Genomic DNA, 14435 nt, shown 5'->3' with positions numbered 1-14435 from the left:
AAATGCACATGCATTTACATTGATGTAATAAAATGGCTATAAAGGTAATTGAGGTATTTATTTGGGTAGGAGGGCAATACACTCCTTCCTCTGTCAATCATTATTTCACTAGCCAATTGTGGGTGTCTGAAGTCAGGTATGTGGAAGAGGGCAGAAAGTGTTTTTTCCGTAATGTGTCCTGCTACAGTATTCTGGTATATGAGCAGCAAACTGAATCAATTCAGGTGGCTTGGAGAAAACGTTTCATCTTTCTCATTGCCATATGATGGTGGGTTAGGGTGGGAATTATCAAGTGACCAATTTGTGGGCAAATAAATGAATGAAAACAATTGTTAGCTTCTTTAGCAAACTAACACTTCTTTCAAGTTAACTGATGTACTTAATAAGAGAACTTATGTATCTAAAGTATTTTCTACTCCTTAATGCAGGAACCTCCGTCTCTAAGCGCAGAGCAAAAGTTAGAAAAGTCAGCAGAGAGGACAGTGACATCTAAAATGATCTGTCTTGTAGATGCTATCTAGCCAAAAATTTAAAATGTGAACCCAATCTAAGTCATTCTTTAGCTTCTCTCCTCTTCTCACTAGGAGTTTGTGGTAATATGCTGCTCAAATCCTCCCTCAGCTAAAGTAACTCTGAGGAGATGAAGATTAAATGGGAGATAAATTATAGTATAAATTATATTCAATTTCAAATGAATCTTTAGTAAGGTTCTGTAGCACTTCTTCAAGTGACTTTCCGGAAGCAGGCAAGGTTTCACCACAAGGTGGCAGACCTTTCCCTTCACTCTTACTTTAAAAACTTCCACAGCGAAAAGTGTCTGTTATTTATTAATGTGGGCTACATTACAGCAAATTATCGTTCAGTCTTTTTGCGAGTCCTGATTAAGTCTGAATAGATAAATGGTTTGATCTTTGAGCAGTGACACTTTTTTCACCCCATTGCAACTTCTACTTTTACTCCTTATAAATGTTACACTGACAGTTCACATATTTCTTTTCCTCTTAAAGTACTGCATCATAGCCTTAGATAGGTCTGGAAAGACCTAGAACAGAAAACAATTCCCACATTAAAGAAAAATCCTTTAATCCACCGCCTTCCTCCTAACCAATTTGTTTTTTTTCATTGCCTAATTATAAGACTGTAGGCTTTAATGCATGCAGAAAGTGAATTATAGGAAAGACTGCTTGTTACAGGAAGAGAAAAAAAGAAGATAGAGGGTGTGAAAGATAGATATTTAAATTCTGCCCTGGATTTCTTCCTGCAGTCCTTTGAGTTTTCTTTAAAACAAGAAAATCAGAGGAACTGATTTTTAACACTGAATGTGGGTGAGACGAATATTTACCTATTTTTTTTTTTTTTTTTTTTTCAAAAATGTCAATAAAACAGCAAGGCTTCTCTAGTATTTTTAATGACCAATCACACAACAACCACACCCCCATGCTTGCTTCTGATATACAGTATCTTGGTTTGTGTGCTGGTGTGAAGTGAAAATTACTACTACTAGGTGTAAATGCATTTTCAACCTCCTTTCCCTTTCAGTCAATTGTCTTTCCCAGCCTGACTGATGATTTAGCTAAGAAAATAGAAAAGTAACTTTTTTCAGGTAGCTTCTGTATCCTGTATCACTGTAGCAAGCAGTCATAAATCATGAATACTACAGCTAAATGGTAAATGTTGGCAAAATGTATGCCTAGATAGCTGGCTGCTGAATGGGAAATACAATTATATTTAGGTTTTAAAATAATCAGCAAATGCTGTATTACATTTTATGTATGTCTTGCTGAATTTGTATGTATTGAGCTTTATCCTGTCTCTATGTTTCATTATTCAGAACTGGGGGAGATCAGAAACATCACCACCCTGCTGCCTCCTCTCGAGCTGGATGGTTTGGAGAAATTCACCAATTATAGCATTCAGGTGTTGGCATTCACCCGGGCTGGAGACGGGGTCCGATCAGAGCAGATCTACATTCGTACCAAAGAAGATGGTAATCAGGAATTTCTTTATGATTTAAACAAACAACACTTCTGAAATGGTAATCCCTGTTGGACACAAAATGTTATATCACTAAACAAACATTTTTACACAGACAATTCTGGGATTTTGTACATCTGAAACCGATGATTTATTTTTTATTGATGTACAGGTTCAGTAATTCCCTCCATCTCTTATTTACCCTTATAAATGGACAGTAAGAAACATGCTAAATAATAATTATAAAAAAAAATTGGAACATTTAGTCCTTGGACTCCTAAATCATGCTGCAAGCAGCAGTTATTGGGGTCCAAGCACCTCTTTGCATTATATGCTCTTTGAGGAAATATCATGCAAAGTTTTTAAAATCTAATTCATACTAGTGTCTCTTTTCCTCTCTAGTTCCAGGTCCACCAGGTGGAGTGAAGGCAGCAGCAGCATCCAACTCAGTGGTGTATGTTTCCTGGCTTCCACCACTCAAACTAAATGGCGTGATTAGGAAATACACAGTGTTCTGCTCCAGCTCGTACCCCACGGTATTTTCTGAGAAGCTGTGTCTACTCTTAAATATAAACACACTTAACACACACATATATGCACATGTCCTCTCTGGCTAATCGAGGATATAAGGGTGTTGAAGTATTAAACCTCAATTAGATTTCTTACTTCCGGAAGGTGGTGAGTGAGTTTGATGCTGCTCCAGATGAATTTCTCCACAAGGTGCAGAATCTGAGTCGGAACAGGAAGTACAGCATCTGGGTGATGGCAGTGACAGCAGCAGGCCGCGGAAACAGCAGTGAAGTCATCACGGTCGAACCCCTTGCTAAAGGTGTGTCAGTGAAGCATGGTGGTGGTAGCATCATCTTTATATTAACAATTTATCTGTAGTAATGGCAATATATATATATATATATATATATATATATATATATATATATATATATATATATATATATATATACTGCTTAGTGTATATATGATGTACATTACATGGATAAAAGTTTGTGGACAAATGACCAAAAGATTTGTATGTGCTTATTGAACTTCCCATTCCACATTTAGTTCCCAGTTGCGGTTAAAATACCTTCCACTCTTCTAGGAAAATGTTTCTCTAATGTGGCTGTGGAGATTTGTGCTCATTCAGCCAAATGATGCAGGGTGCGGGGCTTGGAGTACAATCAGCATTTCAATTCATCTCAAAGGTGTTCATTAGGGTTCAGACCACTCAAGATCTTCCATTCCAACTCATATAAACCATATCTTCATAGAATAGGCTTTGTGCATGGTATAGGTACAGGTTTGTGTCTCTTGGTTCAAGTGAAGGGAAAATGTTATTCTACCATATCCAAAGACATACTATATAATTGTGTGCCTCCAACTTAATGGGAACAGTTTGGGGAAGAACCACATATAGCTGGAAAGTCCAGAATGCTTTTGTCCATATAGTGTATTATAAACCTTTTAACAGATTGCAATGTTTTCTGTCAGCCCACCTTTACAATAAAGGCAATCAAATGTTATAAATATAAATCAAAGCTTTTAATTCTATGTATCCATGACAACTAAATCTTACATTTTACCATAGCATTTATTATTCAGAGGGTTAAAGTCTATGTCAACATTATTTAAAGTGAATACCGAAAAACAGCAAAAGGTGGATGGGCTTATAAATGCAGCAATAACAACAGTAGAAGTGGCAAGAACTGATAAAAAGAAAAGTGTAGGTCTATTAGGATGCCTGAATAAAACAATAAAAACTGTGAGTGAAAAGAAGCCTCTAGTATTTAGCTGAATGAAAAAAAAAAAAAAGACTTGTTGGCATACTGCCCTGCTATTTTATGTATTATAAATCCATTCTGCACTTCAAAATGCAGCTGTCACTATTTAATAAAAATTAAAACGCATGCTCCTTCCTTTTTGTGGTTGTGTTGCATAGCTCCAGCCAGGATCCTCACCTTTAGTGGCACAGTGACAACACCCTGGATGCGAGACATTGTCCTGCCTTGCAGGGCTGTGGGAGATCCACCACCCACTGTCAAATGGATGAAGGAAAGGTAAACGAATAAACATAATGAAAACCTTCAAGGTCACAGAAATTGCACATTACACACAGGGATTGTTAGATTTATACACACAAGCTTTTACTCATGTGTATGAATCTATATATTTTTTTGTATAAATTTATGTCCACTTCTACTTAATAAGATGATAGTAGGATAATGTCTTGTCCCTGTGTCTTGTCAGTGGAAGCCCGGGCCCGGCCACCATTGACGGAAGGCGCAACATCCATGGAAATGGCAGCTTCGTCATTAAGACCGTGAAAGCTGAGGACTCTGGGTACTACACGTGTGTCACCAGCAATAACTGGGGCACTGATGAAATAACGCTGAATCTGCAGGTGCAAGGTAATTTGGGTCAAATGAGGTAAAAAAAAAAAAACAATGAACCATGCAGAATTATTGGTTTCTCATGAGTGCACATGTTCAGTCCCTCCAGATCAGCCTCGTCTCACGGTGACCAAAACGACGACCACGTCCATTACACTGTCCTGGATACCAGGGGACAATGGTGGGAGTTCCATTAGAGGTGGGTATGAATAACATAGAAGTTCAGTTTATCTGAACAAATTCTCTACCAAAATAAAAATGTAGCTTCTTTGGTGTAAGAATATTTTAAAACAAAATAATAATAACATCACTTATGGTCAACCCTGGTATAACATGTTAATTGTTAGCTAGCTCCTAGGGAGTTTTTTCTTTGATTTCACCTATAAAATGGCATTTACCCAACTTATTATTGACTGATATAAGCTGCTTAATTTGTCTCTGTAAACACCTATGGTGTAAGTATTATTAAAAAAATCTCAGATACAATTTTAATTAATTTTTTTAAACATGGCAATAGTAATTTGTCATATTTTAAATCATGTATTCGCTATTATCTTTTAGTACTACAAAGTAATTAATCAGCATCACGTGAGACAGTAGGCCCTTATATTTATTTGTTTTCTTTCATGTCCATTCATTTTGCATTCAGGTTACATTCTGCAGTATTCGGAAGACAACAGCGAACAGTGGGGCAACATTCCCATCAGCCCGAGCGAGCGCTCGTACCGTCTGGAGACTCTAAAGTGTGGCACCTGGTATAAGTTCACTCTTACAGCCCAGAATGCCGTTGGCCCAGGGCGCATCAGTGAAATCATAGAAGCAAAGACTCATGGGAAAGGTATGTCATATATTACACTGTACCAAATACACACAGCTAACTTGCAGATTCACATTTATTATATTTAGCTAAAATCTGTTATTCAGAACCTCAGTTCTCCAAAGAGCAAGAGCTGTTCACAAGCATCAATGCTACCTGCGTGCGGCTCAACCTGATTGGCTGGAATGACGGAGGATGTCCAATCTCATCCTTCACTCTGGAGTACAGACCACTAGACAGTCCGGTGTGGACCAAAGCCCAGCGTACATCCCTGACGAAGAGCTACACGCTGATGGACCTGCAGGAGGCCACGTGGTATGAGCTGCAGATGAAGGTGTACAACAGTGCCGGGCTGGCTGAGAAACGGGTCAAGTTTGCCACACTCAACTACGATGGCAGTAAGTAATATGTTATAAACACATCATATTTTACACGTCATACATACATGGCATTTTATATATGTGTGTGTATATGTGTTCATCTGTCTGCATGTGTATATGTGTGTCTGCGTATATACTGTATCAAAAGTTTTAAATCAATATTTAGACAGATTTCAGAGTGAACTAAAATGTTGCAAAAACAAATAAACAAAAATTAAACAGTGATTCTATTTACAGTATATAGACAAAAGTATTGGGACAATAGACTTTTCCATCGATATGTGCTTCTTTATCAAACTGTTATAACAAAATTGGAGCCACACATTTGTAAAAAATCACTGAATAAAATACATTTTGAATAGAAACAGAGAAAAACCTGAAATATTTATGAAATATACAGTGTATATTATTATTACTTCATTGCTGAAATAAGAATGGCTCTGTGGGTCTTGGGTGCACTTTCCTGCACTTCTTGTCATGTGTTAAGATGTTTTTATGAGTCCCCTTGGACTGTCCCCTGTCTTGAGCTTTACAGCTCAAGCTCATTTCTCAGTGGTGTGTCTGGGGGGTGCTGAGCAACGGACTGATCCTTTCACCGGGGACTGCTGTGTAATTGCGAAGCCGGCTTTCCTCTCGGAGATCTGGCCCTCGGTCGTGTTCCGTGTTTAACTTCTAGCAAAAGAAAAAACGCTGAGTGTTCCTGTGCTCAGACAAGAAAGATGAGTTCATATCTTTTAAGTGCAGCCTCACTCAAATGGGCATTATTGGTGATTTCTACAAAAGGTCAAATGATGACTGCAGGCTTTTTAAAGTTGGTCGCTGAACCAAGGCAATGCTCACATGATGAACGGCTGATTCATCTTATTGCTAATTTTATAATCTAGTCATTCCTGATGTAAAAAGAAAAACTAAAGGTAGCTAATTTGGCATTGTAAGGACAATTCTAGACTTTTAATTGGTGGAATTCCTAGTGAAAAATGCAAAAAGTTTAGTAAGTTTCAGTTTTCTCATTTTATTAAGGTGCATAATTAGTACTGGTTTGGTTGTATACTGGGATACATATGATTAAAATTTTATGATATTAAGGAAAATTCATTTATTTTAGAGGACCTTCTTTTAATCTCATATGTTTTCTTGTCAAACCTTCCAGGCACCATTCCACCATTAGTGAAGACTGCAGTAAAGAACCCGGTGAAGAAGAGTAACAACGAGGGCATGAAGATGATGGTGACCATCTCATGCATCCTAGTGGGCATGGCCCTCCTCTTCATCCTGCTCATGGTACTCAGGAGGAGGAGGAGGGAGCAGAGATTGAAGAGGCTCAGAGGTAAGAGTTATAAATAATAGCAATAATAGTAACAAAATTGTTACCAGAAATGGCAAAAAAAACCCTATAGAAGTAAAAAGCATTGCTTTTCATTTGCTTTGTAGATGCAAAAAGCTTGGCAGAGATGCTTATGAGGTATGGAAACTAATTAATTCCACAGCACTGATCATTCTGATTGGTTGGTTCAGTCTTGACTATACTTTCTAAAAAAAAAAAAACCTCATGCTACAACATCACGTAACTTCAGAGGTGTAACTCTGGGCTGTGCAAATGCTCTGTTTCCTCCCAGCAAAAATACCCGGCCATCAGACACACTAAACAAACAGCAGCAGACACTCCGCATGCACATCGACATCCCCAGAGCTCAGCTTCTAATTGAGGAGAGAGACACCATGGAGACTGTGGGTAAGTCTTTTGCTCCTTAGCACCTCCTGGAACGTTACTAATGCTGAAATCTCTAATGGTGTGGGGTTTGTTTTGGTGTTTATTTTGCCCCATGTTCAGATGACAGATCAACCGTGCTCCTTACTGAGAACGATTTTGGAGAAACTGCCAAGCAGAAAACAACCACAGCGACGCATACAGTCCATTACCAGTCACTAACTCAGGCCACAGGGCCACTGGTGGATGTCTCAGATGTTCGGCCTGGGACAAGCAAAAGCAGCCTGTCAAGTAAGATTGGAAAAATGCATCTTTCTTTACTGGTATGTCTGTGTGTATGGGCTACTCTGTGAACTGAGCTGTTTATAATCAATCAGATCCCACGTCACGGCGAGCAGCTAAACCGGGCCCTGCTGCACGAAGCCGCTATGCTAGTCAGTGGACGCTAAACCGTCCTCACCCGCAGGTCTCCACACATACACTCAGCACGGACTGGAGGCTGGGAACACCGAGAGTGCCTGGCTCTGTGGACAAAGAAAGTGACAGCTACAGCGTCAGTCCGTCTCAGGATACAGGTTCTTCATTTATATCTAATAATATCATCTATATAAATTAAGCTATATCATCTATATAAATTAGTGCTCCTTTTGGTGATTTTGATTAAAGGTAAAACAATGCCAAAAAAACGATCTTTTGTGTCCAAAAGATTGAAGTGATTATGAAATTTCTATTTTCACTCAAAAGTCTCCATACTTACATCATAGCTTTCTAAAGGTACAAATAAGCAAATAATATTTTATTCACTCATTAATCTTCAGTGAGTGCTTCATCCTCGTCAGGGTTTTGATGACTCGGGAGCAGATCCCAGGAACAGTAGACACGAATAAGGACACGAACACGTCCTGGATCTCAACACATGGTGTCTCAAGACTAGCTAAATGTTCTGTGGTTTGTCCAGACCGAGCCCGGAGCAGCATGGTGTCCACAGAGAGCGCCTCATCTACCTACGAGGAGCTGGCACGGGCCTATGAGCATGCCAAGATGGAGGAGCAGCTCCGACATGCTAAGTTCACCATCACCGAGTGCTTCATCTCAGACACGTCCTCCGAGCAGATGACGGCGGGAACCAACGACTACACAGACAGCCTGACGTCCAGTACGCCATCCGAGTCGGGCATATGCAGGTTCACGGCCTCGCCACCCAAACCTCAGGACGTATGCAGGGTCATGAACATGGCTGTGCCCAAAGCCCACAGGCCAGGTGAGCAGTTTGAGATAGAACAATGAGCTGATGAAGACATTCAAATTATTTAAATTATGAAAACTCATACTGTACTTCAGTGTTCCGGCAGTCTGCCATAATCATGAAATCTAATCAGCAAGAACTAAAAAGCTCACAATAAAACAACTGTTATTACAATAAACAAGTTATTTCCTTTATTGCATATATAATTTGGTCTCTCACACTCAATTCACTAAAATATTATACTGTATTTTAAGGAATTTAAATTGGTATCTATAGATGATTTCATTTACATGTAATTCTAAAGTGCAGTTCAGTACAGATCATGCAGAGCTTCAGATAGGCTGGTTTGAATATTTGAGAATCTTTACACAGATTTTTACACAGAGACCATACCAGTGGATTGCACAAAATGATGGAACAGAGGTGAATGGTCAGACCACTCTACAGCCATGAAGGGCAGAAGAGCATTTCAGAATGCATAAAATGTAAAATCTTAAGGTGGAGGGGCAACAACAGGAAAAGACCTTATCAAGCTCCAATCCTCTTAACGAGGAATATGAATCTAATCCCAGTTATAAATAGCAGTTATTTGAATTATGGTAGAATTCTAGATATGTTAGAAGTTATCTAGATAATTCTAGATATAATTTCTAGATATGGTAGAACTTTTCTTGCAGCATTCTGTGTAAACTCTGTACTGTTTGTGAAGTGTGATCAGTTTTTTTATTTTTATTTTTTTATGTTCTGCATTGAACATTAAAAAATATTTATGTTGCAATGCACAAAAAAACAGATGTTGGCCCACCTAGTACCAACAACCAGATCACCATCAAAGATCACATTCTTTACCATTTTGATGTTTGATGTGGACATTATCTGAAGCTCTTAAACTGTATGAAAAGATGTGTGTAGCATAATTGTATGAATTGCTATGATAAATCATACAAATCAGCAGGTGTTCCTAATAAAGTGGTGTGTGTTTGTACTTTTACCATGATACCATCTCCACTTAGACAATTATCTGCTCTTTGTCATCATAAAGGGGGCGAGTTGGTGCACCTACCGCCATACTTGCGCATGGACTTTCTGCTGAACCGGGCTGCGTCAGGCATGGAGCCACAGAAGACCCGGTCAATGAAGCGGCCAAGCCTGGTCCCGGTGCCGGTGGAGGTTCCAGCGGCCCGGGAGGCACAGCAATGGCAGCCCAGCTCCGGCGCCTCCACGCTGCCACAGAGGGAAGCCGGATCGGACTTGGCTCAGGCTGCCAAGCTCAGCACGTCGCAGGAGTCCCTCTTAGACTCTCGGGGACATTTAAAACAAAGCAGCAATCCCTACACCAAGTCTTACACACTGGTATAACCCAGAGGAAATGGACTGGACACACACAAAACACAAACATATACACAAATACAGACCGTACACATTAACACACAGCAAAAAAACTCATCACACAGTTGTACATAGAGGCCTTTCATCATGGGAGGGCCACTGCCGATTCCTTACTTTCTTTTATGCTTTTTTAAACACATAGACTCACTTTTTCAAAAAACAAAGAAAAAAAAGAAACACACTCCAGATGGGAGAATGCCAACTTTAATTATTCTGATTATTCTGATTATTCTGATTATTCTGATTATTATTATTATTATTATTATTATTATTATTATTATTATTTATGTTAGCATTTAGTGTGCACTATAATGACTGGGAGCCCATTTTTTTCTACCGAACTTTATTATTTGTGTGATTCAATTAATATCAAAACATGGAATGAATCATCCAGAGAGATTGGGCGAGCGTGTTAGAGTGTGTGATCACCACTTGTCCAAAGTTGTCACTGTTTTCAGATTTTTAACGTTTAAGATTTCAATTTTTTTTCTTATGGGTGCATGGGGAGCGACCGGTAAAAATTATGACGATGCTGAAGTTAAAGATAAATCTAAAATAGAGAACAGCCGGAAGTTGATCCGGCTTTACGGTTTTTGGTTTTTTTTTTGCTTTGTTTGTTTGTTTTTCACTATAAAATGATCAAATGTAAAGATTTAGTATTCTTATGACTATAAATTAATATATAAAATAATATATATTAAATGAGAAAAAAAAAATCACATTTATTTGTGGGTATTACAGGGAAGCGTTTGGATTTGATCGATTACTACTACTAATAATTTTTTTTTTTAAAGTCCTTTAGTCATGTTTGCACATATTGTTTTAGGAAAGTTTTGAGTCTCGGTTGCTGAATATTTGTGTCCCACTTTCTAATGGTGCAATATGCGCGATGAAGAGTAACAGAAATGCTTTACTGTACTGTATCGAAACCTACGTTGTGTACGAGTGTAAAAGGCGGACGAGCTAAAACTGTTTATTCAGGTGTAAATTACCACTGGGTGTTTACAAGGTAAATATTCATCACATGTCCGGGGGGAACTCCCTCCTCCCGCTGCACTAGCCAATGTCTGCTTATTAAACCCCCTCTTTTTCCCATCACCCCTGTACAGTGCACTAGGTTGTGTCCACAGGGCACGCACTCTCGTCTTCGCTAGATTTATTTTTGCTGCATTGCAGTGAGGCTCCTCTACAGGGAAAAAAAAATACTGAGACAATCCGAAGAGATTCCCCATAAAGAATGAGAATGCAAGGCTGTGGAAATCTTTGAAAAGGTGTGGCTCTGTGCGACGTGGTGCGGCTCCACATCAGACTCGCATCTCTGTCTTGCAGAGGGATGACTGAGATGCCGGTATATTTACATAGATGAATCTACCCCCACCCCCCCCTTCCTGCACACACCCACACACTTCTTTCCCTTTCTTCTTGATTTTGCTGATTATACAAATAGGTTTTGTTTGACTGTTTTGTTTTGGACAGGGTGTTCACAGCTGTGTCACTCAACTAAAGATTTCTCATGCACTTCCACTCGATTAATAAAAGGTTGTTCCCCAATGAGATCTCCCTGTCTGCTGTGGTTAATGAGTTTCGTAAATGATGGAACAGAAAGAAAAACCCTTTATTGTCACACATCGGCACATGAGGTATGTGAGGATAAAGCAAAAGGTTGAATTGTGTGCGTAAATGTATCTATTATGTAGTTAGATTATTAACATTTTCAAAATGCAATAATGATTTTTAGAAATTACCCAAGGTGGGGGAAAAGCACATTTCTGGACTGTATTTTGCTGCAGAATAGCTTTGTCAGATTTCCACACTAGTGGCAATCACATCACAATTACGTTATCATCGAGGGATTTTGTTCATTTGGCTCTCAACAATACTATTTTGTTCCAAGTTTGCATATCACCAAATTTGTACTAGCATGAGCAGGTTCTGATTAAATAATCCCATTGAGAATGCATGTGTCAACTACAGTAGATGTGCATTAATTCATTGATAATTGTACAACGTATACAACAAATCATTCATTCTCATCCTGCTTAAATAACAAGGCCTATTGACTGACTGTAAGTAATTAATCATGAAGAAATCAATATCAACATACATTATAATTTTGTAGCTGCCCTGAATTACACAAAACACTGTATTGAAGAACTGAATGTGTTCTGTGAAAAATCTTTACAAAAAAAGTGAGGCAATGAGAGATTTTATGCCTCAATTCACTCTACTCTGATGTCTTCTATCATAAATGACCTTTAGTTGCCAGTTGTTTTCTTTACTAGCAATTTTTTCTTAACTAGCAATTAGCTACACAGTAAGTAAACAATGCATGTACAAAATCCACCTGTGTGTTGTTTTACAGTTAGAAAATGTTATTTTTTATGTTACAATTACAACTGTGTATTTGTAGGGTAAACTAAATTTGTACCCAAATCAAACACAAACTAGTAGCAGCAATGACCGACTCGGCAACAGTGATTACAAATATATGAATGGATATCGCACCAAGATAAGGCTGTGGGTTCCTTTTCTTCATCTATTCAAATGGACCCTTTCCCTCATGAACCTGAATTTGCCGAATTTACAAAATTATCAGTCTGGTGCATGTGTGGTGAGGTGCTAACAGTCTGGTGCATGTGTGGTCAGATGCTAACAAACCAAGAGCAGGAGAATATAAAGGTCACCAGTGTTGTAAATTAGTAAAATGTGTAGCTTGCCTCCCTTGGGGCTAAAGCGTTTGTTACCCAACACACACACACACACACACACACACACACACACACACACACACACACACACATACAAGCGTGTGCTTTGACAATCTTAGACACCACACAGTGAGTCCACTAAGAGCAGAGAGCAAAGCCCTCGCCTAAATTGGCCTATTGATTCAGGAAGCTTTCAGAGTCCTCTGGCAGCCTCCTTTAGCCTTCAAACTTGCTTTTGTGCCCCTAAATCATACTTGTCGGCATAATCAGTAAACAGATAACTCTGTGTGACAAGTGTATCTCCGTCGTCCTCCTCAGAAGCAAGCGGCAAATTAAACAGGTCAGAGGAGATTCACACACTGTCACTCCTCTTCGCTATTAACTGCTGCTGTAAATAATGGCTGATGTGCCACATCGGAGACTTCTGAGAAGTGCCAAGCTGTCAGGGGGAAAACTGTGACTGCATGAGGGGAATATTTATGCCTGCTTTATTTCCGTTAATCATGCAGTGCTAAAATGTTAAACAGAGTGAGCCACACAAGTGTTTCTGTATAATACCAGATTCATTAATATTATTTGGTAAAATAACTAACTGGGAAAGGTTACATTGGTGTACATTTTTTGAGGTCTAGCTTGGTCCAGCTTGGTCCATTTCTTGCTTACAAAAGTATGGATAAGCAACTAACATGACTGACATATTAGTAATTTCTCTGGAAATACTTGTTTTCTTGACTTCTTAATAATTAACAATTTATTTTTAATTAGTATTGGTTTGATGCAATTTATCAGTTAGAAAAATTGTAATTGTTCAGAAGTCAGGAAAACAAGTATTTCCAGAGAAGTAGGAATGTATTAGTATTACCAATTGTGCAGTCATGAACTACCAAAAAACAACAAAAAGTTTAAAAAGACCTTGTTTATTGTTCACGTGGCTCATATTTGTGTCTGCTGATATGTAACAAGACATCTATTTTCTCTTGTGAGGCATTTCATCTTTTCTTTTCTTACTAATTTTTAGATATGTCCCAAAAATAAAGTTTGTCACCAAATGCTAAAAATGTTTTATAATTTTAAACATTAATATTGAAGTTTTGCCCAAGAATTATAATTATATGATGTTAACTATATTACTCGTGTGTGATGTAAGATTAGCAAAAAATCCACTGATAGATTTTATTTTTTAACTGAAAACATTATTTAATTACCTTAACATATTAGATAATAAAATCAGGGGAAAGGGATTTCAGGACAAATCTGTTCACATCAGCAGTTCTGGCAATATAATAGAATAAGATTTATCCACATAGTAGACATAGTACAATTATTAAACAAGATTATTATTCGAATAAGACTTTAAAATTCATCAATAATTTATTATTTAATGCAATTTATATATATATATATATATATATATATATATATATATATATATATATATATATATATATATATTGTGTTTTTTTTTGTTTTTTTTGTTTTTTTTAACGGACAGCACACACTGTATAAATGAACAAATGCATCAATTTTGAAATCAAATCACTTTTTTCCTCAACACCTACACATCAGCCTCAGGTAAGGGCAAACAAGTTTTAGTCACTTATTTAAATAAATATACTACTAAATTGAATTATACCACACACACACACACACACACACACACACACACACACACACACACACACACACACACACATGCAGCTGCACACTCTGTTTGCCCAACTCAAAGAAGTAAATAAACATTTTCAAAAATGAAAGTTTTGAAAATTGTTTCTATTCTTAAGAAGTCATGTGTCCACTAGAGACCCCTAGTGGCCAACAGAAGAACT

General features: G+C 38.0%; 1 protein-coding gene across 1 annotated transcript in view; it reads left to right on the top strand.

Moving 5' to 3' along the window:
* The window catches only part of dscama (Down syndrome cell adhesion molecule a), a 69721-nt gene extending 58276 nt beyond the window's left edge, over positions 1-11445 (top strand). Inside the window, exons 19-33 of the mRNA XM_046861964.1 lie at positions 1832-1987; positions 2377-2510; positions 2650-2803; positions 3911-4028; positions 4219-4379; positions 4462-4560; positions 5011-5199; positions 5286-5576; positions 6709-6885; positions 6990-7020; positions 7175-7290; positions 7390-7557; positions 7644-7841; positions 8225-8527; positions 9555-11445. Of these exons, the coding sequence (XP_046717920.1) occupies positions 1832-1987; positions 2377-2510; positions 2650-2803; positions 3911-4028; positions 4219-4379; positions 4462-4560; positions 5011-5199; positions 5286-5576; positions 6709-6885; positions 6990-7020; positions 7175-7290; positions 7390-7557; positions 7644-7841; positions 8225-8527; positions 9555-9871 (2612 nt within the window). The 3' untranslated portion in view covers positions 9872-11445. The remainder of the gene's footprint in view (positions 1-1831; positions 1988-2376; positions 2511-2649; positions 2804-3910; positions 4029-4218; positions 4380-4461; positions 4561-5010; positions 5200-5285; positions 5577-6708; positions 6886-6989; positions 7021-7174; positions 7291-7389; positions 7558-7643; positions 7842-8224; positions 8528-9554) is intronic.
* The last annotated feature ends 2990 nt before the right edge of the window (positions 11446-14435 follow it).

Source organism: Silurus meridionalis, chromosome 11 (assembly GCF_014805685.1).
Source record: "Silurus meridionalis isolate SWU-2019-XX chromosome 11, ASM1480568v1, whole genome shotgun sequence".
NCBI lineage: Eukaryota > Metazoa > Chordata > Actinopteri > Siluriformes > Siluridae > Silurus > Silurus meridionalis.
This window is presented reverse-complemented; position numbering and strand designations above follow the sequence as displayed.